This window comes from Coregonus clupeaformis, chromosome 23, assembly GCF_020615455.1.
Source record: "Coregonus clupeaformis isolate EN_2021a chromosome 23, ASM2061545v1, whole genome shotgun sequence".
NCBI lineage: Eukaryota > Metazoa > Chordata > Actinopteri > Salmoniformes > Salmonidae > Coregonus > Coregonus clupeaformis.
Window position 1 is genome coordinate 43,753,998 of NC_059214.1, and position 26,587 is coordinate 43,780,584.

The 26,587-nt window shown below is 42.8% G+C and overlaps 2 protein-coding genes across 2 annotated transcripts in view; one reads left to right on the forward strand and one right to left on the reverse strand.

Annotated features, from left to right (window-relative positions):
* LOC121536518 (discoidin, CUB and LCCL domain-containing protein 2-like) overlaps positions 1 to 13,726 on the forward strand; it is a 49,173-nt gene extending 35,447 nt beyond the window's left edge. Inside the window, 9 exon segments of the mRNA XM_045206713.1 lie at positions 127 to 472; positions 1,811 to 1,959; positions 8,862 to 8,883; positions 8,885 to 8,945; positions 8,947 to 8,989; positions 9,080 to 9,173; positions 11,533 to 11,582; positions 11,666 to 11,800; positions 12,318 to 13,726. Of these exon segments, the coding sequence (XP_045062648.1) occupies positions 127 to 472; positions 1,811 to 1,959; positions 8,862 to 8,883; positions 8,885 to 8,945; positions 8,947 to 8,989; positions 9,080 to 9,173; positions 11,533 to 11,582; positions 11,666 to 11,800; positions 12,318 to 12,736 (1,319 nt within the window). The 3' untranslated portion in view covers positions 12,737 to 13,726.
* A 6,504-nt stretch (positions 13,727 to 20,230) lies between these two features.
* tmem30c (transmembrane protein 30C) lies at positions 20,231 to 26,584 on the reverse strand. The gene is made up of 8 exons (XM_041843849.2): positions 26,500 to 26,584; positions 25,965 to 26,177; positions 22,434 to 22,550; positions 22,183 to 22,290; positions 21,975 to 22,065; positions 21,659 to 21,811; positions 21,212 to 21,424; positions 20,231 to 20,790 (listed from the first exon to the last, which is right to left on the reverse strand). Exons 2-8 carry the CDS (start codon positions 26,160 to 26,162, stop codon positions 20,603 to 20,605), a joined length of 1,068 nt encoding a protein of 355 aa, XP_041699783.1. The 5' UTR covers positions 26,163 to 26,177; positions 26,500 to 26,584; the 3' UTR covers positions 20,231 to 20,602.
* Between the last annotated feature and the right edge of the window lie 3 nt (positions 26,585 to 26,587).

Below are 26,587 nucleotides of genomic sequence, written 5' to 3' on the forward strand. Positions count from 1 at the left end.
CCACAGCCACACATGCTTCTGTAAACTTTTCAACTACACCTGCCACCACAATCACTTCTACAATCTCCTAAAACAGCCATGTGTCCTCCCACTTCAATACAGACTCACAGTTTCTCTCTCTCTCAGGTTGCTATGGGACACTAGGTCTAGAGTCGGGCGTTGTTAGGGACTCCCAGCTGTTTGCTTCCTCGGTGTGGGAATGGAGTGACGTGATTGGCCAACCCAGCGAGTGGAGCCCGTCTGGGGCCCGCCTAAATGGGGCGAGGCTTCCCTGGGCGTCGGCTCACAGCAACCAGCAGCAGTGGATACAGGTGGACCTGAAGAAGGAGCAGAGGATCACAGGCATCACCACTACAGGCTCCTCCCTCCTGGAGTACCAGTTCTACGTGTCAGCCTATCGGGTCCTCTACAGCAATGACGGACAGCACTGGAACGTCTATCGGGAGGCAGATGCTACTCAGGACAAGGTGATGCCTCTCATCAATAACCTTAAAGGTCCTGAACAGTCATTCTGAAAACTACTTTTTCTCTCATGGCTAACTACCAGGAAGTTTGAAAAGACAGGCAGAGTGGGCGGGGAGCTTATATTCATGAGCTTACCTTGACTGACAGATCTTTGCAACGCCTATGTCAAGCAACTTGGATGCAGTGAGCAGTGTTGCAGTAAAATCATCTCAAGCTAATTTGGTGATACACAAAGCAACTGGAACAACATTGAAATTGCATCAATGATATAATTTTTATTTTATACATGTTCCATTTGGCATGTCTCTTGTGATGCGGTTCACAGCAGCACTGACGGATGTGTTGACTTGACAAATGCGTGGGAGTTTTGAAAGACCCTTACCCCCCTTTGGTTCCATGCTGGCTGAAGCCCTAGCTAGCCAGTAACTAGCTAACACCAGACACAGATGAAAGGGGAAACATATAAGTATCTTGCCATAGATGAATAGGGTAAGCTTTTAATTATATTTGCTGACACCCTACAGTTACATTTAGGCACCAGTAGAGTATCTTTCTAGCTATATAAATCACGCCCCTTTGCAAACGCCTTCTCCGACGTGATTACAAGGCTGTACTTATTTAAATTAGGTTAGAGAATATCATGTTAACATTGGTGGATTAAAATTAGAGTTAAGGTGATGTCACCTCGTCCCCTTAATAATGAATCCAAGTGTTTGACATGGGGGGGAGGGACCAGTAACTTTATGATTAAACTTTATCAATGTAGAAGCAAGTCATTTTTCATACTTAGGTCATCATACATTGATCTGGTTTCCTTCAAATATCCAATTTCATGAAAAACGATTGAAATTGATTTGACTGTTCATTACCTTTTTAAGGAGAGAGAAAGCCTCTTTAGACTAGAGGAGGGGAGTGCAAGGTGGAGTCATTTGTTTCTATGGCAACAGTGATTGATTGTGGTTGTTTATGGCAGGAAACATGAGAGCTGACTGTGGTTGTTAAGTGCTGTGGTCAGTCAGACTCAGTCAGATGGATGGAGATTGATTGAGTCCTTGTGTTAGTCAGGCTCTGTAATCAGGGCTTTTTACCCTTACTTATACTAGTGATGCCATTGAGATTGAACATCTATTTTACAAGAGAGACCTGTCCCAAGAAGGCAGCAATCAAACATTTGTTATACACCATACATACAATTAACAATACAGTAGGCCTGTTGGCAGTAGGCACAGGCAAGATAACATGAGAAATAATTTGGAAACATAGCTTCAGTGTATTATTATTATTTTATTAAGATCCCCATTAGCTATTGCTACAGAAGACTGTCTCTGTTTGTGTTTCCTGATAGATTTTTCAAGGGGAACACCAATTATCACCAGGAGGTGCGCAATAACTTCATCCCACCAATCGAGGCGCGGTATGTGAGGATAAGCCCCACCCAGTGGCACCAGCGAATTGCCCTCAAGTTTGAGCTGCTCGGATGCCAGTTCCATCAAGGTAACCAAACCAGCCAATCAGATGCAGATGTTTTGACTTTGTAGCCAATCAGTGAATTTCAATTATTTTATCATTGTGTGTCACTAACCACGTTTCCATACAGTTTTTATGCGAGTAAAGTCATACCTTATGAAAAAAATTCACGACAGCTGTGATAGGAGCCGGAAGTTTCGGTACAATTTTATAAATGCCGACAGTTAATTTGTTCGTTCGACATGGTGGGATCTTTTTGTGTCTGTAAAATGAATTATGTGAGAAATGGTGGTGGAAATGCCTTTATGCACAAATATTGATATAATAACCATCATATCGAAATAAACTTGGAGTCACGCATTGATATGGTGTGTGGTCCGCCCACTACGACTCACTTATGAACTTCACAGGGTGGTGAAAGTGCATGCTGATCTTGATGCTCCTTTCCAATAAATATCGAGTGTCTTATTCTGGTGACATGATGATCGATGCTTGACTAGGGCTGTAGCAGTGACCTTATTACCGCCACACTGGCGGTCACGAGTCATGAAGGCAGTCAAATTCCACATGACCGTTTAGTCACGGTAATTAGGCTTCTCCAAGCTCTGATGCTGCTGCTGGTCATTAGTAGCCTACCAAACTTGCTAACTGCCTGGCACTCAGCACTCTATTGTCCCTCTAATCACTCTGACATCAATGCAAATGTTTTCGAAAATCTAATCAAACACTTCCTGAGCTCATGTTGCGCAACATTTCTATAAGCTATGCAATTGCGTGAGAAAACAGAGTGATAGCCTCTATTAAAAAGAGGAGGATCCCATCAGCTTTCTATAGGCTAGGCCTACTATATTTACTTCTCAACTTTCCTAATATTAAGCACACTGCTTCTCTTTACAACAGGAGTATAGCCTACCTGGCTGGCATGAAAATAAACCACGGGGAAAAGCGTCCTCCATTCGCTATTTTAAGTGCATAGATGACATGTATTTTTACCCGCTGCCCCTGTTTCGATATAGGTGCATGATAATGGTCCATTCTAAATCAAAACAAATGTCACACATATATTATTTAGTACATGTAAAGACAAGATTATATCAAGAATAGTCTGATGGGGGACAATTTTAGCCTATCACTTATTATATATTATCACTTGTGAATGATGCCCAGCATAAGAAACAATGCGACTTTTTCGAATCATAGTGGCACACCTCATGTAGCCTAGCCCATAGGCCTACAGTGGGTAAAAAAAGTATTTAGTCAGCCACCAATTGTGCAAGTTCTCCCACTTAAAAAGATGAGAGAGGCCTGTAATTTTCATCATAGGTACACGTCAACTATGACAGAGAAATTGAGAGAGAAAAAATCCAGAAAATCACATTGTAGGATTTTTAATGAATTTATTTGCAAATTATGCTGGAAAATAAGTATTTGGTCACCTACAAACAAGCAAGATTTCTGGCTCTCACAGACCTGTAACTTCTTCTTTAAGAGGCTCCTCTGTCCTCCACTCGTTACCTGTATTAATGGCACCTGCTTGAACTTGTTATCAGTATAAACGACACCTGTCCACAACCTCAAACAGTCACACTCCAAACTCCACTATGGCCAAGACCAAAGAGCTGTCAAAGGACACCAGAAACAAAATGGTAGACCTGCACCAGGCTGGGAAGACTGAATCTGCAATAGGTAAGCAGCTTGGTTTGAAGAAATCAACTGTGGGAGCAATTATTAGGAAATGGAAGACATACAAGACCACTGATAATCTCCCTCGATCTGGGGCTCCACGCAAGATCTCACCCCGTGGGGTCAAAATGATCACAAGAACGGTGAGCAAAAATCCCAGAACCACACGGGGGGGACCTAGTGAATGACCTGCAGAGAGCTGGGACCAAAGTAACAAAGCCTACCATCAGTAACACACTACCGCCAGGGACTCAAATCGTGCAGTGCCAGACGTGTCCCCCTGCTTAAGCCAGTACATGTCCAGGCCCGTCTGAAGTTTGCTAGAGTGCATTTGGATGATCCAGAAGAGGATTGGGAGAATGTCATATGGTCAGATGAAACCAAAATTGAAACTTTTTGGTAAAAACTCAACTCGTCGTGTTTGGAGGACAAAGAATGCTGAGTTGCATCCAAAGAACACCATACCTACTGTGAAGCATGGGGGTGGAAACATCATGCTTTGGGGCTGTTTTTCTGCAAAGGGACCAGGACGACTGATCCGTGTAAAGGAAATAATGAATGCGGCCATGTATCGTGAGATTTTGAGTGAAAACCTCCTTCCATCAGCAAGGGCATTGAAGATGAAACATGGCTGGGTCTTTCAGCATGACAATGATCCCAAACACACCGCCGGGCAACGAAGGAGTGGCTTCGTAGAAGCATTTCATGGTCCTGTAGTGGCCTAGCCAGTCTCAGATCTCAACCCCATAGAAAATCTTTGGAGGGAGTTGAAAGTCTGTGTTGCCCAGCGACAGCCCCAAAACATCACTGCTCTAGAGGAGATCTGCATGGAGGAATGGGCCAAAATACCAGCAACAGTGTGTGAAAACCTTTTGAAGACTTACAGAAAAGCGTTTGACCTGTGTCATTGCCAACAAAGGGTATATAACAAAGTATTGAGAAACTTTTGTTATTGACCAAATACTTATTTTCCACCATAATTTGCAAATAAATTCATTAAAAATCCTACAATGTGATTTTCAGGATTTTTTTTTCTCATTTTGTTTGTCATAGTTGACGTGTACCTATGATGAAAATTACAGGCCTCTCTCATCTTTTTAAGTGGGAGAACTTGCACAATTGGTGGCTGACTAAATACTTTTTTCCCCCACTGTACACCAGCTCTGTCAGGAGGAATGGGCCAAAATTCACCCAACTTATTGTGGGAAGCTTGTGGAAGGCTACCTGAAACGTTTGACCCAAGTTAAACAATTTAAAGGCAATGCTACCAAATACTAATTGAGTGTATGTAAACTTCTGACCCACTGGGAATGTGATGAAAGAAATAAAAGCTGAAATAAATCATTCTCTCTACTATTATTCTGACATTTCACATTCTTAAAATAAAGTGGTGATCCTAACTGACCTAAGACAGGGAATTTTTACTAGGATTAAATGTCAGGAATTGTGAAAAACTGAGTTTAAATGTATTTGGCTAAGGTGTATGTAAACTTCTGACATCAACTGTAGGAGTACCTATTTCTTTGTTAACCGCTCAACACAGAATAGCAACATGTGCACACTCCCTCAAATCGTTTGGAGAAGATATTTATATTTTATTCTTTGTTCAATTGTATACTTCATACTATACAATAATATAAAATAATGTCACGGAATTACAAGTATAAAAATAAAATAAAAAAAAATACATGCTCTGGATAAGAGCGTCTGCTAAATGACTAAAATGTAAAATGTAAAAATAAGCAAATCTTGTCTGCTAAATGAACAAGTGTAGCCCACAGCCATTTGGCATAGCCACATCAGGACCTAACATAAGGACAACTCAGAGTATGCTATTCTGTTCTTCTGAAATAGACTACATTTTCTTCATATCATGCTTCTTTAGACCTGTCTAAAATAAATAATGGATTTATTGTGAAGGTGTAGGCTATATTAAATGGATTTATTATACTTTTTAAAATGGCTTGTAGGCTGTGTGTGGAAGCCAGGGGATGCTGAATGTGTTTATGTTAATTAATGGTCAATTACCGTGAGACCGACAGTTATTTGGTTGACAATCACCGGCTGACGAAATGTTGTGACCGCCACAGCCCTCTGCTTGACTGCTGTTTGACAAATACGAATATTCTGGCTCTTATCCATAGTACTCGCATCATGTAGACTAGCCTACCCTCACAGCCTACCCACACTGTATCTACGAGCTGTTGGCTAGAGGGCATGTACCAAGACCAGAGTAGGCACATGTAGCTATTTAACGCAACAGCTTTTGTGAAAAACTATTGCTAGAGTTGAAAATGCGATGGAAACACATTGAACTTTACATTTTTATTCGGTACATGAAAACTTAAGTGTGTGCACTACATCATCACACACTGATCTTTATCTGCAACAAGTCAGTTTGGAGGAAACACACCACTGGTGGGAAAAGGCTGCCTATTGAAATCACTGGCCACTTTAAGGAATGGAACACTAGTCACTTTAATAATGTTTACATATCTTGCGCTACTCATCTCATATGTATATACTGCATTCTATTCTATAATATTCTACTGTATCTTAGTCCATGCCGCTCTGTCATTGCTTGTCCATACAGTGGGGAAAAAAAGTATTTAGTCAGCCACCAATTGTGCAAGTTCTCCCACTTAAAAAGATAAGAGAGGCCTGTAATTTTCATCATAGGTACATGTCAACTATGACAGACAAAATGAGAAAAAAAAATCCAGAAAATCACATTGTAGGATTTTTAATGAATTTATTTGCAAATTATGGTGGAAAATAAGTATTTGGTCAATAACAAAAGTTTCTCAATACTTTGTTATATACCCTTTGTTGGCAATGACACAGGTCATACGTTTTCTGTATGTCTTCACAAGGTTTTCACACACTGTTGCTGGTATTTTGGCCCATTCCTCCATGCAGATCTCCTCTAGAGCAGTGATGTTTTGGGGCTGTCGCTGGGCAACACAGACTTTCAACTCCCTCCAAAGATTTTCTATGGGGTTGAGATCTGGAGACTGGCTAGGCCACTTCAGGACCTTGAAATGCTTCTTACGAAGCCACTCCTTCGTTGCCAGGGCGGTGTGTTTGGGATCATTGTCATGCTGAAAGACCCAGCCACGTTTCATCTTCAATGCCCTTGCTGATGGAAGGAGGTTTTCCTCAAAATCTCACGATACATGGCCCCATTCATTCTTTCCTTTACACGGATCAGTCGTCCTGGTCCCTTTGCAGAAAAACAGCCCCAAAGCATGATGTTTCCACCCCCATGCTTCACAGTAGGTATGGTGTTCTTTGGATGCAACTCAGCATTCTTTGTCCTCCAAACACGACGAGTTGAGTTTTTTACCAAAAAGTTATATTTTGGTTTCATCTGACCATATGACATTCTCCCAATCCTCTTCTGGATCATCCAAATGCACTCTAGCAAACTTCAGATGGACCTGGACATGTACTGGCTTAAGCAGGGGGACATCGTCTGCCACTGCAGGATTTGAGTCCCTGGCAGCGTAGTGTGTTACTGATGGTAGGCTTTGTTACTTTGGTCCCAGCTCTCTGCAGGTCATTCACTAGGTCCCCCCGTGTGGTTCTGGGATTTTTGCTCACCGTTCTTGTGATCATTTTGACCCTACGGGGTGAGATCTTGCGTGGAGCCCCAGATCGAGGGAGATTATCAGTGGTCTTGTATGTCTTCCATTTCCTAATAATTGCTCCCACAGTTGATTTCTTCAAACCAAGCTGCTTACCTATTGCAGATTCAGTCTTCCCAGCCTGGTGCAGGTCTACAATTTTGTTTCTGGTGTCCGTTAACAGCTCTTTGGACTTGGCCATAGTGGAGTTTGGAGTGTGACTGTTTGAGGTTGTGGACAGGTGTCTTTTATACTGATAACAAGTTCAAACAGGTGCCATTAATACAGGCAATGAGTGGAGGACAGAGGAGCCTCTTAAATAAGAAGTTACAGGTCTGTGAGAGCCAGAAATCTTGCTTGTTTGTAGGTGACCAAATACTTATTTTCCACCATCATTTGCAAATAAATTCATAAAAAATCCTACAATGTGATTTTCTGGATTTTGTTTTCTCAATTTGTCTGTCATAGTTGACGTGTACCTATGATGAAAATTACAGGCCTCTCTCATCTTTTTAAGTGGGAGAACTTGCACAATTGGTGGCTGACTAAATACTTTTTTTCCCCACTGTATATGTATATATTCTTAAATCCCATTCCTTACTTTTTTGTGTGTATTGGGTATATGTAGTGAAATTGTTAGATATTACTGCACTGTCGGAGCTAGAAGCACAAGCATTTCGCTACACCCGCTATAACATCTGCTAAATAAATAAAATCTGTGACAAATAAAATTCGATTTGAAAATGCGCCTATTTTCTTTATGCGGATTTTAGAATATTGCTCTCCGTTACTGTTTTTTAAAATCGTCATCAGTACAGTATACATCCCAATTTTAGCTCTAAGACGCCGGCAATTGTGATCGCCAAAATGTGATTGTGCTGATTTATAGGTGCATTGAACCATGTCGTGCGCTGTAGTTTAAAAACTCTGGATAGTGCTAAAACAATGACGTCATATCTGAATTCCGACATTTTTATGCACCTTCGCCATTGGATGGCAACGTAGCTATTGGTATTGAGGGATCCTATTGAGGCCAATGTGGATGCTATCTGTGCAAAGGGAAATCAGCGCCTGTTCTTCCTGAGGAAACACAGCAGTTTCAGGGTGGATAGGATGCTGATGACCATCTTTTACAGATCGTATATTGAATCCATTTTAACATTCAATATGATCTGCTGTTTTGGCAATATAAACTTAAAGCGTAAGAACAGGCTGGGTAACATTGTTAAACTAAGTAGCAGGATCATTGGTATGAACTTAACTGACATTTCTCACCTGTGTCAGACACTAGTAATACGCAAGGAGCCATCCATTTTGAAGGACTCCCAGCATCCCCTGTTCGATGAATTTACGATGCTTCCCTCAGAGCGTAGATAAAGGCTCCCTAAGTTTAAAACTAACAGGTGTAAACTGTCCTTCATCCCAGCTGCTATCATCTTCCTCAACAAGCTGTGTATATATTGCTGTGTATACTGTTAGTTTTCTATTTGTATTTGGTGTATATTTATTATCATGTGTTCATTGTGTTTTACCTCGTGCCGCAAAATACATAATAAAGACTAGTCTACTCTATTGGAGTAGAGTGATCCTAACCGTTCTGTCTCTTTTCCCATTGGACAGCGAGGCCCCGGATATACCACCCCCCCTCGGCCTCCCCCAGTGGCCACGGACACCCCCCCAATGTACGGCCGGACCACCCACACCCCCCGACATCAGAAACACCACCATGCCTCCACGCACCAGCAACGGTGAGCAAGAGGAGAGAGGGAAAAGAGTTAGTGTCTAGTTGATGTGTTGTTGATTGTGGTTGGTTCACACTGGTTGTGTTGTGGTCGTAGACGTGGCGTTGGCAACAGTGTTGGTGCCAGTGTTGGTCATGATTCTGACCGCCCTCATCTTGACCATTGTCTGTGCCTGGCACTGGAAGAACAGGTGAGGATGAACTATAACTAGTAACAACTAAATAGACATCCACTCAGTAGCTCCCAACAAACTATGACACTTACATGTTGACTAGACCGGGCACGTGCGTGCGCCATTGTGCTCATGTTGATTTTGTCCAATCACACCAGACGCGATCAGGACACGCAGGTTGAAGTATCAAAACGAACTCTGAACCAACTACAGTGGGGAAAAAAAGTATTTAGTCAGCCACCAATTGTGCATGTTCTCCCACTTAAAAAGATGAGAGAGGCCTGTAATTTTCATCATAGGTACACGTCAACTATGACAGACAATTTGAGGAAAAAAAATCCAGAAAATCACATTGTAGGATTTTTATGAATTTATTTGCAAATTATGGTGGAAAATAAGTATTTGGTCACCTACAAACAAGCAAGATTTCTGGCTCTCACAGACCTGTAACTTCTTCTTTAAGAGGCTCCTCTGTCCTCCACTCGTTACCTGTATTAATGGCATCTGTTTGAACTTGTTATCAGTATAAAAGACACCTGTCCACAACCTCAAACAGTCACACTCCAAACTCCACTATGGCCAAGACCAAAAGAGCTGTCAAAGGACACCAGAAACAAAATTGTAGACCTGCACCAGGCTGGGAAGACTGAATCTGCAATAGGTAAGCAGCTTGGTTTGAAGAAATCAACTGTGGGAGCAATTATTAGGAAATGGAAGACATACAAGACCACTGATAATCTCCCCCGATCTGGGGCTCCACGCAAGATCTCACCCCGTGGGGTCAAAATGATCACAAGAACGGTGAGCAAAATCCCAGAACCACACGGGGGACCTAGTGAATGACCTGCAGAGAGCTGGGACCAAAGTAACAAAGCCTACCATCAGTAACCCACTACGCCGCCAGGGACTCAAATCCTGCAGTGCCAGACGTGTCCCCCTGCTTAAGCCAGTACATGTCCAGGCCCGTCTGAAGTTTGCTAGAGTGCATTTGGATGATCCAGAAGAGGATTGGGAGAATGTCATATGGTCAGATGAAACGAAAATAGAACTTTTTGGTAAAAACTCAACTCATCGTGTTTGGAGGACAAAGAATGCTGAGTTGCATCCAAAGAACACTATACCTACTGTGAAGCATGGGGGTGGAAACATCATGCTTTGGGGCTGTTTTTCTGCAAAGGGACCAGGACGACTGATCCGTGTAAAGGAAAGAATGAATGGGGCCATGTATCGTGAGATTTTGAGTGAAAACCTCCTTCCATCAGCAATGGCATTGAAGATGAAACGTGGCTGGGTCTTTCAGCATGACAATGATCCCAAACACACCGCCCGGGCAACGAAGGAGTGGCTTCGTAAGAAGCATTTCAAGGTCCTGGAGTGACCTAGCCAGTCTCCAGATCTCAACCCCATAGAAAATCTTTGGAGGGAGTTGAAAGTCTGTGTTGCCCAGCGACAGCCCCCAAAACATCACTGCTCTAGAGGAGATCTGCATGGAGGAATGGGCCAAAATACCAGCAACAGTGTGTGAAAACCTTGTGAAGACTTACAGAAAACGTTTGACCTGTGTCATTGCCAACAAAGGGTATATAACAAAGCATTGAGAAACTTTTGTTATTGACCAAATACTTATTTTCCACCATAATTTGCAAATAAATTCATTAAAAATCCTACAATGTGATTTTCTGGATTTTTTTTCTCATTTTGTCTGTCATAGTTGACGTGTATCTATGATGAAAATTACAGGCCTCTCTCATCTTTTTAAGTGGGAGAACTTGCACAATTGGTGGCTGACTAAATACTTTTTTCCCCCACTGTATATTAATTTGGGGACAGGTCAAAAACATGAAACATTCATGGACATTTAGCTAGCTAATTTGTCCTGGGATATAAACATTGGGTTGTTATTTTACCTGAAATGCACAAGGTCCTTTTTTTCTGGATCTTTGTAGAATGTTGACCCATTGAGTCACAAAACCGTGTGTTCTCCACTCTGACAATTAATCCACAAAAGGGGAAACCTAGTTAGTTTCTAGTAATCTCTCCTCCTTCAGTCTTCTTCTGTGGACTTTATATTGTGGTTGGCAACCAACTTTAAGGTGCATTACTACCACCAACTGGACTGGAGTGTGGACTTCAGTTCATCTTTCAATCACCCATGTGGGTATATGCTCCTAAAAACCAATGAGGAGATGGGAGAGGCGGGACTTGCAGCGCGTCGAGCGTCACAAATAGAACCATGTTCTAGTCTAGCGCCTGGCTACGCAGATGCTCGTTGATGCCGCGAGCAGTTTGGATGCAATGATTGAGTAACATGTATGTGTACATTTATTTTGCAACGCTCGCGGCGTGGTCAGCATGTTACATTTCCTTCTCTCCTCAGGAAGAAGAGTTCAGAGGGAGCTTATGACCTGTCTCACTGGGACCGTACAGGTAAACACAACACTCTGTGTGTGTGTGTGTGTGTGTGTGTGTGTGTGTGTGTTTAGATGTTTATTGTGTGTGTCTCTGTCCAGACTGGTGGAAGAGTATGAAGCAGTTCCTGCCGTCCAAGATAGCGGAGGGGGAGGAGTCAGTCCGCTACAGCAGCAGTGAGGTGGGCCGGCTCAGAGTGAGAGGGAACACCCCCAGACTACAGACTGAACCTGCAGGTACACACACACAGGCGGTCCCAAATTTGTCATGCCTACTACTTACTAAAAATAAATACTGTATAATAATTGTACTATATACTATTTAGAAAGTTCTGTTTAGTAAAAACTAACGCAGTAAACAACAAATAAACATACAAGTCTCCTGAGAATGTGTAATCTAATGCGCAATTGTGTTGATTCCTGCTTTTCGTTGACTTGGGTACAGCACATCCCCTTATCTCCTCAGCTGATTGTCAAACACACGTGAGTCTGAGAAGACTATTCTCTTCCTCAAAAGTGTGCAGCGAATTCTACTAGAAGAAAGGCCAAAATGTCCTGGCATTTAAAGCGTCCTCGAAATTTCACATACTATAAACCTTTCTATTTTTGCATACTTAAAATGCCTACTATTTAGATCGCAAGTATGGGTATTCGGATACGGCCACACACACACGATGTACACGGATACACAGACACACACAGTGTGAACTGAGTGTTTGTATGTGGAACACACCCTCTTCATCTCTTCCATTAGAGTATGCACAGCCCCTGGTCAGCGGTGTGGTGACATCACTAGGTCAGAGGTCAACCTTCAAGCCAGAGGAAGGCTATGACCCTGGCTACATGGACCCTGACCTGTACGATGCTCCCATGGCAACAGACATCTACCACGCCTACGCTGAACCCCTGCCCGCCTCCGGCGTCGAGTACGCCACGCCCATCATGATTGACATTGCAAGCCACCTATCAGGGAGCTCCGCACTGAACCAGCCAACCACAGTCTCCAGCTTCATGGGCCGTGGCCCCGCCTCCCTTCTCGCACGAACAGACAGCGGGCAATCGGGGAAGTCAATGTACGACACGCCCAAGAGTACAGGACAGGCCACGCCCACTGAGGATTTAGCCTATCAGGTGCCTCAGAGCAACTCTCAGAAGCCAGTGGGGCAGAGCTGAAGAGGTGGAGTGAGGACTGTGATTGACAAGGCCGTAACCATAAACCCCCCCCAATGGACAGAGAGAGGGGGATGATGGAGAGAGTAACCTGTAAAGAACACTACCTTAAAAGTTAGTTCCCTTTGGAGATGTCTGTATGTGAGCGTGTCTACAGAGGACTCAGTATATTTGTGTCTACCTGTACGTGCATGGCCGGAGAGTGCTAGCATAGTACCATACCAGTCCTATCACTGAAACCACAAAGATGAATGTCTACATGAGAGAGAGAACAGAAAGAGAGCAGAAACAAGGAGAGATGGAGAGCTCTACTGTTTCAGCCAGGCTATGTCCCCTCTGTGTGTCTCTTCATTTGATGTTTTGTCAAACTGAGTATATATATTAGTTCGTTTCGTGTCAATCTAAAAGTGAAATAATTCTCAAAACAATAGGTTCTCTGAAGTGGTTGCCTTCTATAGAAAGTCAATGTTTCTACCACTGAAGTGTTCTCTGCATAAAGGCCAAAGGTCACTTATGTCTAAAGAGGAGCTTCCTCAGTTTTACTACGGTACGCTTTGATTGGAGGCTTGTACTATTTCAGCTTCTAGATCTCAATATCAGACCTGTCAAAATGTTTGAGTTTAACCAATCACCTTATACATAAAGCTAGAGTGAAATCCACACCAAAAACCTGTTGAAGTTTCAGAAAAATTATTTTTATAATTCCTGCTGAAAACGACATACTCTCACTTTAAAAAATAATAATAATCCCAACCACTATGGAAAGCGGTGATGAATCGGCTTCAAAGAATTATGGTTGCACTGTTTTCATGGTTACACTGTTGTTGTCATGGACACCTCGTTTAGGTGCCATTTGTATTTGCCCGATTGGATTCACACACTGACAGATTAGGACCAGTGACTTGAAGAGGAAGAATCTGCCCTCATGGTGAACCTAGAGGAGCTGCCCAACAGAAGGGCTGTCTCTACAGTACTGTGGCTTGCGAAAGTATTCACCCCGGCATTTTTCCTATTTTGCTGCCTAACAACCTGGAATTAAAATTGATTTTTTGGGGGTTTGTATCATTTGATTTACACAACATGTCTACCATTTTGAAGATGCAAAAAACTTTTTTTGGGTGTGAAATAAGACAAAAAAACAGAACTTGAGCGTGCATAACTATTCACCCCCCATTACAGCTGCAAGTCTGTTGGAGTATGTCTCTATAAGCTTGGCACATCTAGCCACTGGGATTTTTGCCCATTCTTCAAGGAAAAACTGCTCTATCTCCATCAAGTTGGACGGGTTCTGCTGGTGTACAGCAATCTTTAAGTCATACCACAGATTCTCAATTAGATTGAGATCTGGGCTTTGACTAGGCCATTCCAAGACATTTCAATGTTTCCCCTTAAACCACTCAAGTGTTGCTTGGCCTGCTGGAAGGTTAACCTCCGTCACAGTCTCAAATCTCTGGAAGACTGAAAAAGGTTTCCTTCAAGAATTTCCCTGTATTTAGCGCCATCCATCATTCATTCAATTCTGACCAGTTTTCCAGTCCCTGCTGATGAAAAACATCCCCACAGCATGATGCTGCCACCACCATGCTTCACTGTGGGGATGGTGTTCTCGGGGTGATGAGAGGTGTTGGGTTTGTCCAGACATGGTGTTTTCCTTGATGGCCAAAAAGCTCAATGTTAGTCTCATCTGACCAGAGTACCTTCTTCCATATGTTTGGGGAGCCTCCCACATGCCTTTTGCCGAACACCAAACGTGTTTGCTTATTTTTTTCTTTAAGCAATGGCTTGTTTCTGGCCACTCTTCCGTAAAAGCCCAGCTCTGTGGAGTGGATGGCTTAAAGTGGTCCTATGGACAGATACTCCAATCTCCGCTGTGGAGCTTTGCAGCTCCTTCAGGGTTATCTTTGGTCTCTTTGTTGCCTCTCTGATTAATGCCCTCCTTGCCTGGTCCGTGAGTTTTGGTGGGCGGCCCTCTCTTGGCAGGTTTGTTGTGGTGCTATATTCTTTCCATTATTTAATAATGGATTTACAGTTTTTTTCAATTGCTTAAGCACAATTTTGAAAACAGGGCCCGGTTTTTCAAACCCCTTCACACAATTAGCACAACACTACACCAAAGTAGCACAACACCTCAGATAATTTGCAAAATGGAACACTTTTGTCAAAACTATACAATGTCTTATAAAAACCTTATTTTGTTGTCATAACATGAACCCAACCATCATATGGTCTGATTCTGTTTGAATCAGTTAAACACTCCAGTGCTCAACCTAAAACACTTTTAGCATTTACACAGAGAAAGTGTAAAAATAAATTCACCAACACCACATGACACCAATTGTGCAGACTAATGAAAATATGTATTTATTTTCATGTACTCAAGTCAGTCAATACTGAACATTTCACCAAAACATTCATAACAAAACATTTTCCAGTTTTCATACAGTATTACTGAACGTACCATTGTACTGTAAGCTTACAGTAATACTGTAACATAAATTACATATCCAGTTCAGTACCGACTAAAAAAGAAAAACAACCTAAACATCTCTCCGCCTAGCTGGATCTGGCCACAGGGCTTCGTCAACATCACAGGCTATATTTTCATTTGCAAGGCAACGTGGGAAGAATATTTTGGAGTGACGAATCCACCCTTGTATGGATGCTGCTTCAATTTGATCACATGCTTCCACCATAGCTTGAATGAGGGCCATCTGGACATAGGGCCGGAGATCATAAACCTTCCACCGCCATGCTGAGAATAACTCCTCGATGGGGTTTAGGAAGGGGGAGTATGGTGGAAGGTTTTGAACTGTAAATTGTGGGTGTTGATGAAACCAGTTTTGGACCAGTTCAGAACGATGGAAAGCTACATTGTCCCAGACGACAATGTATTGCATCTGGTCCCTTTGGTTTGCTGCTGTGATAATATTGTGTAATCTGTCTAAAGATGTAAGAATGAGGTCAGTGTTGTAAGGGACCCAAGTTGGCATGGCGGTGGAGGACCTCATTCTGTGTAATGGCAGCACAAAGGGTAATGTTACCCCCACGTTGCCCTGGTACATTGACAATAGCCCTGTGGCCAATTATGTTTCTTCCCCTTCTTCTCACTGTTGTCAGGTTAAATCCAGCCTCATCAATGTATATAAACTAATGCGGGACTTCCTCCGCATCCATTTGCAAAACTCTCTGAAATACAGCAAAAGATCACATTGTGTAGATCAATTTACTGTAGGACTGCTATACAGTAAAATGACATGTACAGTAAAAAGGTTGTGTGTGCAGTACACAATACTACAGTCAGTGAACAAAACGTACCACCACATATTCACGCCGCAGGCCTTTCACCCTGTCTGAATTTCTTTCAAATGGCACTTTATAGTTGTTTAATCAGAACTTTATGTTTTTTAAGGATACGGGCTATTGTGGACAGAGAGACCTGTTGGACATTATTGAACATTTGGTGATCATTGACAATATGGGCTTGAATATCTCTAAGTCTGATTGCATTATTGGCCAAAACAAGGTTAATGATCTCTCTCTCTTGCTCCTGTGTGAATATGGGGCCCCTCCCTCCTTGGTGTTCTCAACGTTCAATCCTATGTTGGCCAAACAAAATACATGTAGCTTACTGTAAAATGATACAGGAATAGATACCAAAACTGTTGATATAGTACATGCAGTAAGCTATGGATTTTCTGTTGACAGAAGATACGTTTCTCACCTGTGCTCTTGACGAAATGTCCGAACTATTGATGCCACCGTGTACCTGCTTAGGTTAGGCTGTACTCTCAGTCCAGCCTCCCTCAGTGGTAGTCCGTGGTTTATTACATGGTCCACAATTGTAGCACGAATTTCGTTACACAGATTTGGTTGTCTTCTTTGAGCATGTCCTACCCCTCCTCCAGGTCTTCCTCTCCCTCTTCCTCTGACACCGTCCATTTTTTTTGAAGACAGGTGAACTTATCTGTTGCCTTTTTATAGTGCTTAAACCTGATTGGTGTCTCTACAAATAAGCACCAGTGTGTGTGCACACCTGGTGGCTGTGTTTAACCAATTGGTTCATGGTTGTGTTCATTTGAAAGCCTTTGCTTTGAAATTGCAAGGAAATGACATCATGATACATTTCTGTGTCAAATGCATACAAATGTGTTTTGAAAATCTTTGCTGGACATCATTGGAAAATCAAATGAAATCAGCCAAGACCTCAGAAAAATTAATTGTAGACCTCCACAAGTCTGGTTCATCATTGGGAGCAATTTCCAAATGCCTGAAGGTACCACGTTCATCTGTACAAACAATAGTGCGCAAGTATAAACACCATGGGACCACGCAGCCATCATACCGCTCAGGAAGGAGACGGATCTGTCTCCTAGAGATGAACGTACTTTGGTGCGAAAAGTGCAAATCAATCCCAGAACAACAGCAAAGGACCTTGTGAAGATGCTGGAGGAAACAGGTACAAAAGTATCTATATCCACAGTAAAACGAGTCCTATATCGACATAACCTGAAAGGCCGCTCAGCAAGGAAGAAGCCACTGCTCCAAAACCGCCATAAAAAAGCCAGACTACGGTTTGCAACTGCACATGGGGACAAAGATCGTACTTTTTGGAGAAATATCCTCTGGTCTGATGAAACAAAAATAGAACTGTTTGGCCATCGTTATGTTTGGAGGAAAAAGGGGGTTGCTTGCAAGCCGAAGAACACCATCCCAACCGTGAAGCACGGGGGTGGCAGCATCATGCTGTGGGGGTGCTTTGCTGCAGGAGGGACTGGTGCACTTCACAAAATAGATGGTATCATGAGGAAGGAAAATTATGTGGATATATTGAAGCAACATCTTAAGACATCAGTCAGGAAGTTAAAACTTGGTCGCAAATGGGTCTTCAAAATTGACAATGACCCCAAGCATACTTCAAAGTTGTGGCAAACTGGCTTAAGGACAACAAAGTCAAGGTATTGGAGGGGCCATCACAAAGCCCTGATCTGAATCCTATAGAAAATGTGTGGGCAGAACTGAAAAAGCATGTGCGAGCAAGGAGGCCTACAAACCTGACTCAGCTCTGTCAGGAGGAATGGGCCAAAATTCACCCAACTTATTGTGGGAAGCTTGTGGAAGGCTACACGAAACGTTTGACCCAAGTTAAACAATTTAAAGGCAATGCTACCAAATACTAATTGAGTGTATGTAAACTTCTGACCCACTGGGAATGTGATGAAAGAAATAAAAGCTGAAATAAATAATTCTCTCTACTATTATTCTGACATTTCACATTCTTAAAATAAAGTGGTGATCATAACTGACCAAAAACAGGGGAATTTTTACTAGGATTAAATGTCAGGAATTGTAAAAAACTGAGTTTAAATGTATTTGGCTAAGGTGTATGTAAACTTCCGACTTCAACTGTATAATAACTGTCCACATTTACTTTTCCTCAGCCAACAAGAGGAGTAACAAACAGCAAAATTACTAGCCTGTGTCAATCTACTATAGTAGAAAAGATTAGGCTACCTCTTCTATTGGTCAGCTTGTCGAGAAAGAAATAGCCTCTTCCAAACAGACTCTGGGACAGTTGTGGGAAGATAGATCCCAAATCCATCCAACCAGTAGGCCTAGGCTACATAAAAACAACGTTAAAAAGCAATGAGTCTGATGCAACAGATGAGAACGTTTAGATTAAAATGTTGATAAACTATTATTTCTTCGCATTAAAAGTGCGCAATGTGTACAAGGCAGTAGACTAGCGCGAATGTTCGTTCCATAATTCAATTTGTGGGAAAACACTGTTGTCAAAAGGGCATTGCACATGCGAGCGGTTTCATGTGACAGAGATTAAAATATCTGTTAGAAATGTAGAAAGAGAGGAGATCTAACTTCGAAGCAAAGTAAGACAGGGAATTTTTACTAGGATTAAATGTCAGGAATTGTGAAAAACTAAGTTTAAATATATTTGGCTAAGGTGTATGTAAACTTCCGACTTCAACTGTAATTGGTTGCACCAGATCTTATTTAGGGGCTTCATAGCAAAGGGGGGTGAATACATATGCATGCACCACTTTTCCGTTATTTATTTTTTGAATTTTTTGAAACAAGTTATTTTTTTTCATTTCACTTCACCAATTTGGAATATTTTGTGTATGCCCATTACATGAAATCCAAATAAAAATCTATTTAAATTACAGGTTGTAATGCATCAAAATAGGAAAAACGCCAAGGGGGATGAATACTTTTGCAAGGACCTGTATGTCAGTGAGACTAAACGGTGCCTTGTGTTTTAATATTATGCATCATTTAGCCAACCATTCCCACAGAATCCAGAGGTTGTAGGACTTCTGTGTGTGCTAGAGGAAGATGGTCCTCTCTAGCCAAACACACTGGAGTAGTCTAGGTTACCACGTCAGGTGTGTGTATGGTACGGATCCTGACAAAGACGGTATGGCGAGAAGAGACGGTGAGCAAACATTATCACTAGTGACCAATCAGCATGCAGAAGTTAATATTTACAGAAACACCTCAAATTCCAATATGTGTGTGTATCCGTGTATGTGAATTGCTGTCTCTGTTTATTTCTTGGACATTGACTGTCTCTACTGTATGACTTATGTCTCATCAATGTGTCTGTAATGGCTTTCCGTAGTATCTTTGTGTGAGTAGCTGTGTCTGTGTATCGGTGTGTCTGTCTTCGTATGGCTGTCCTAAAGAGAGTATCTGTGTGCGGCTAGCTATGTCTGTACGACTGTCCCTGTAAGTGTACTGTATCTGTGTTTGATTAGTCATGTCTGTAGTCAGTGGAGCTCATTAGTCTGGTCACTCCCCGTCTTGAACTCAAATCTGAACCTGGACCAGTTGAACTTTAGGTTAAAGGTTAGGACTTCAGTAGGTAAGGCTGGCCCTAGGTCCGTGTGTTCCCTGGTCACTATGTGCGTTTCTATGACCACAGATTGTACAAGGAGAAATAAAGCATTTTTAAAAAGTAATGTTTTTAAAAAACTTCTACACATTCATATGATCTAGAGTGAAGAAAAAAATAACTTCAATGATTTCTTCATATTTCACATTACTTAATAATATCTTGAAGATCATATCTTAAAGGGATTCTCCGGTACTTTTGTATACCTTTTAGCCAGTAGTTCTGAAAGTAGCACTCACCAGCCAAAGGTGGTCCCGAAAATTGCATACTACGTCACATGTGCAGATATGTGCACCATGTCATTGCTCTCTCTCGCTCTGCTGTGGTGCATCATGCGCATCTTGCTGGCTGTCACACATCGAGCGAGAGGCTGAAGCTCATTGGTTGAACTCAAATTGCTAGAGGGCTGGAACACGTAGAGGAAAATGTAGGGAAAATGGCATAGCACAGTTTCCAGAAAAACAGTTGCTAGGGATTTCGTGGCTAATTGAGGTAAAACAATAATTCTGCTCAGAGATTATGCATGTATGAACTACACATTGACACATCCAGTGGGAGGTTTAAAAAATACTTAGTAGTCACCAAAGTTCCGGAGCATGTCTTTAATCGATATTCAAGCACTGACATAAATTATCACAACTGAAAACATAATTTCCTATGGTTACCCACCTCATTTCATTCTAACAGCACTACTGCCACCACATGGTCATGTAGGGAAATTAAACCAAGCACAAGCATTCATGATGATCAAATGCTGAAAACACAAACCCCATCTCTAATCTAGAACTACATACATTTAAGACCATTGAACATTTTAATAATCACAATCACATTCACTGTATTTACAGTATTATGAATTAATCTTAAATACATTAAGATTGATAGGTTGATAGAATTCTCTTTCATGATTCACTCCATATGTCTCCTCTTCGTCACCTTTTCACATCGCTCCTTTTCCATCATTCCTCCATATTCCGTCCGTTCTTACCAAACTTCCACCAGACTGCGGTGAGGATGACAGCGAGAAGCAGGATGAGACAGCCTGTGACCAGGTAGGCTACGGGCAGGAAGTTGTTCTGACCCCCGAACCAGCTGACTGTGGACAGGACCACTTCCTTTCTGCCCTGGAAGTACTCCACTGGGAAGTCTGGAGAGGGGGCAGAGGTCAAGGATAAACATAGCCACATACGGTGAACACAAACCTTTAATGTTAACATAGAGGCTTTAAATAGTCAGTAGGCATACTATTAGTGGGCTACCATCATTTTTTCACACAGATAAAGGAAATAGATGTTTTTGTGCTTCATGTGCTGTGACTTTCCATTGTTCTTGAAACTGATCAAATAAACAAATCCAATAATCCAAGCCACAACCTACTGTTTCACTACCATCCAAAGAGAAACTAGCTACACTAACCCCAATCCACCTAAGGGTTGGAAATAGGAGCATGCAATTGGGAAATACAGTAAAAAAATATATATATATAGTTTTGATTCAATTGACTCAAATCTCAATGTGATCTCCCTGGTAAGACAATCATTAATAACCATATGCATAACAAAGGATACTGTAGGAGATATGGACGCTGTAGTTTCCAGCCGGCAGCCCCTCGGTGAAGGGTTCTATGGCTCGGTTCAGGACCCCGTAGAGCTTCTTGAAGTTGGGGAAGGCAGCCTCCCTCATCCACACAATCAGGTCCTCGTTGATGAAGCCGTTGTTGTTACGGTCCCAGGGGTCCAGGTCATACACTGGCTTCTGCCAGTACAGAGGCTGGGCCGTGCCTGACAACACATAGATAACGGTTAGATCTAGAGTCCAGACAATGTTTTGACAACAGTAATACAACATTTAGACAACATTGAGACATGATTTGGAAAAGGTTTTGACAACAGTCATACAACATTTGGAAAGGTAAGAGGAAGCAGTGATAGAAATGTCTATTAATGTGGTATTAATAATAGTGATGGCCATGAACGATGAACATGCCATGAACACACTGTGGGTGTGAGACACACCTTCAAACACCTGTGCTAATGTTTGGGTCTTGTTCGCCTGTGGGTTGCGGAACTTGACGTTCTTGTCGGTGTACCAGGTGATGCCCTTCCTGAACAGAGGAACATGGACCACCGGACCGCTCGCTGCGGAGTGGTACACCAGAGTGAAGGAGTCTGGGACAAACACAAACAAAACTCGTCAATTAATCAAAACCAGGTATTTCATGTCAGAGAGAGATTTGATCATATCACTGGATATTAAAAGGTGCTTAATACAGTCACATTATTAGCAGAGACTCATAACATAAACTGATATTGTTGAGTAATGGTGTAATACCGTTGAACATGCTGTTGGCCACAGCCCCACAGGGGGCGATAGGTAGTCCGTTCTTATCCTTTATGAAGGGCTTGCAATAGGAGCTGGGGTTCTGTAGAGACAGACAGGAAGAATTTGATGGGGCAGAAGTTGTAAAAGTTTAGAATGAACCAGAGAATTAAGAGGATGAAGACAGAGAAGAATAGATTGATAGATAAACAGTAGCTACCTTGAGGTTTTCCTTTCTCCCAATCATCTGTCCATCGTCCCTGGAGTCCATGTATTGCCGGAGGTTCTGGTGGAAGTTGATCAGGCCGTAGTAGAAGAACACATCTCCCTGGGACAGGAAATGCATCATCACTGTGCGTCTTAAAGGACTTGGATTTCGCTTCCAACATTTTGAACACTGACACATACAGTACATTAGCGTGTGGTCTTGCCGAAGTGTACACAACAAGGCAAACACACATACTCACACACCTTGAACATGTTTTCGATGTTAAACACCACAGTGCAGTTGCAGCTCTGGTTCGCATTGGCACGGTCTTTACGCTTCTCAAAACACTTATCACATGAACCTGCGTGTGTGTAGTCTACCTGTAGAGGGACGGAAGGAGAGATAGCAGGAGGGAGAGAAATAGATACTGTGCATTCGGAAAGTATTCAGACCCCTTCACTTTTTCCACATTTTGTTACGTTACAGCCTTAATCTAAAATTGATTAAATAAAACATTATCCTCATCAATCTACACACAATACCCCATAATGACAAAGCAAACAGGTTTAGAAATTTTAGCAAATGTATTAAAAATAAAAAAACTGAAATATCTTATTTACGTAAGTATTCAGACCCTTTGCTATGAGACTCGAAATTGAGCTCAGGTGCATCCTGTTTCCATTGATCATCCTTGAGATGTTTCTATAACTTTATTGGAGTCCACCTGTGGTAAATTCAATTGATTGGACATGATTTGGAAAGGTACACACCTGTCTATATAAGGTCCCACAGTTGACAGTGCATGTCAGAGCAAAAACCAAGCCATGAGGTCGAAGGAATTGTCCGTAGAGCTCCGAGACAGGCTTGTGTCGAGGCACAGATCTGGGGAAGGGTACCAACAAATGTCTGCAGCATTGAAGGACCCCAAGAACACAGTGGCCTCCATCATTCTTAAATGGAAGAAGTTTGGAACCACCAAGACTCTTCCTAGAGCTGACCGCCCGGCTAAACTGAGCAATCGGGGGAGAAGGGCCTTGGTCAGGGAGGTGACCAAGAACCCGATGGCCACTCTGACAGAGCTCCAGAGTTCCTCTGTGGAGATGGGAGAACCTTCCAGAAGGACAACCATCTCTGCAGCACTCCACCAATCAGGCCTTTATGGCCGAGTGGCCAGACGGAAGCCACTCCTCAGTAAAAGGCACATGACAGCCCGCGTGGAGTTTGCCAAAAGCCACCTAAAGGACTCTGTGACCATGAGAAACAAGATTCTCTGGTCTGATGAAACCAAGATTGAACTCTTTGGCCTGAATGCCAAGCGTCACGCTGGGAGGAAACATGGCACCATCCCTACGGTGAAGCATGGTGGTGGCAGCATCATGCTGTGGTAATGTTTTTCAGCGGCAGGGACTGGGAAACTAGTCAGGATCGAGGGACAGATGAACGGAGCAAAGTACAGAGAGATCCTGATGAAATCCTGATCCAGAGCGCTCAGGACCTCAGACTGGGGTGAAGGTTCACTTTCCAACAGGACAACAACCCTAAGCATACAGCCAAGACAACGCAGGAGTGGCTTCGGGACAAGTCTCTGAATATCCTTGAGTGGCCCAGCCAGAGCCTGGACTTGAACACGATCAAACATCTCTGGAGAGACCTGAAAATAGCTGTGCAGCGACACTCCCCATCCAACCTGACAGAGCTTGAGAGGATGTGCAGAGAAGAATGGGAGAAACTCCCCAAATACAGGTGTGCCAAGCGTCATACCCAAGAAAACTCTAGGCTGTAATCGCTGCCAAAGGTTTTTTATAAATTAGATAACATTCCTAAAAACCTGTTTTTGCTTTGTCATTATGGGGTATTGTGTGTAGATTGAGAGAAAAAAAAGAAAAAAAAGAATCCATGTTCGAATAAGGCTGTAATGTAACAAAATGTGTCAAAAGTCAAGGGGTCTGAATACTTACCGAATGCACTCTATAGCAAACACATTAAAATCTATATGAATCTCAGAATGTTTGTTTCCCACAGCCTTGTTATACTGTAGCTACACATTCTCAGAATACCCTGGAACTGTTCCCTCTCATAGTCTCTACCTCTCTATCAGAATACCCTGGAACTGTTCCCTCTCATAGTCTCTACCTCTCTATCAGAATACCCTGGAACTGTTCCCTCTCATAGTCTCTACCTCTCTATCAGGAATACCCTGGAACTGTTCCCTCTCATAGTCTCTACCTCTCTATCAGAATACCCTGGAACTGTTCCCTCTCATAGTCTCTACCTCTCTATCAGAATACCCTGGAACTGTTCCCTCTCATAGTCTCTACCTCTCTATCAGAATACCCTGGAACTGTTCCCTCTCATAGTCTCTACCTCTCTATCAGAATACCCTGGAACTGTTCCCTCTCATAGTCTCTACCTCTCTATCAGAATACCCTGGAACTGTTCCCTCTCATAGTCTCTACCTCTCTATCAGGAATACCCTGGAACTGTTCCTCTCATAGTCTCTACCTCTCTATCAGAATACCCTGGAACTGTTCCCTCTCATAGTCTCTACCTCTCTATCAGAATACCCTGGAACTGTTCCCTCTCATAGTCTCTACCTCTCTATCAGAATACCCTGGAACTGTTCCCTCTCATAGTCTCTACCTCTCTATCAGAATACCCTGGAACTGTTCCCTCTCATAGTCTCTACCTCTCTATCAGAATACCCTGGAACGGTTCCCTCTCATAGTCTCTACCTCTCTATCAGAATACCCTGGAACAGTTCCCTCTCATAGTCTCTACCTCTCTATCAGAATACCCTGGAACTGTTCCCTCTCATAGTCTCTACCTCTCTATCAGAATACCCTGGAACTGTTCCCCTCTCATAGTCTCTACCTCTCTATCAGAATACCCTGGAACTGTTCCCTCTCTCATAGTCTCTACCTCTCTATCAGAATACCCTGGAACGGTTCCCTCTCATAGTCTCTACCTCTCTATCAGAATACCCTGGAACAGTTCCCTCTCATAGTCTCTACCTCTCTATCAGAATACCCTGGAACGGTTCCCTCTCATAGTCTCTACCTCTCTATCAGAATACCCTGGAACTGTTCCCTCTCAGTCTCTACCTCTCTATCAGAATACCCTGGAATTGTTCCCTCTCATAGTCTCTACCGCTCTATCAGAATACCCTGGAACGGTTCCCTCTCATAGTCTCTACCTCTCTATCAGAATACCCTGGAACTGTTCCCTCTCATAGTCTCTACCTCTCTATCAGAATACCCTGGAACTGTTCCCTCTCATAGTCTCTACCTCTCTATCAGAATACCCTGGAACGGTTCCCTCTCATAGTCTCTACCTCTCTATCAGAATACCCTGGAACTGTTCCCTCTCATAGTCTCTACCTCTCTATCAGAATACCCTGGAACTGTTCCCTCTCATAGTCTCTACCTCTCTATCAGAATACCCTGGAACTGTTCCCTCTCATAGTCTCTACCTCTCTATCAGAATACCCTGGAACGGTTCCCTCTCATAGTCTCTACCTCTCTATCAGAATACCCTGGAATTGTTCCCTCTCATAGTCTCTACCTCTCTATCAGAATACCCTGGAACTGTTCCCTCTCATATTGTCTCTACCTCTCTATCAGAATATCCTGGATCTGCTCTTATTGTCTCCTACCTATCCCTCTGTCTTGTGTTCATGGTTAGATAAGCTATGCACTCTGGAGGGTGTTACCTGCTCCATTTCAAGTGATTGTGTGTGTGTGTGTATCGGTAGAGGAAAAAAGTATTAGTTTTATTCGAAAGGATCGCTTACTCACCTTCAGTTCGTGTGTATTCTGCACGGTGACAAGTAGCCACACCCCCAGCAGCACACACACAGCGGCCATACTGTAGAAGAAAGGCAGGACGGTTTGAGCTGTGAGCATTGGGGACCAGGCAGGCAGTCTCTGCTGTTTGAAAGCAGAGTTATCAGGCCTCCGGGCCAGGGGCCCAGCGTTTGCCTTCGCCTTGCCCATGACAGAGAGCTCCGGCTGGGGAAGGGAGAGGAGTACGGGAAATTCAGACAACCAGAGAACAAGCAGGGGAGAGGAGTCTTCCCTCTCTTCTCTTCCGGTCTTCTTTAACGCGGTCTTATCAAAAACATTTCTCTCCCTCGACTAGGGTGGGGAAGACCTTTGAGACAGGCTGCTGGCCGTTACTCATTAACCAGAATCCTCCGCTCTACTTGCTCTTTTTCTACTGTTCTTTGCTCACTCCTTCCCTAGCGATTCAGTCCTACATACATACTGATGTATTTCAGTCGATCATATCATCTAAGTACTAAAATATCTCCGGTTTATTTTCCGACAGTACCTTACGATCAGTTATTTCTTCCCCACTAAAACTAGTTGCCGTTGTCTGTTCCAGCTTCCTAGTTGTAGAACACACTCACATACAGGAT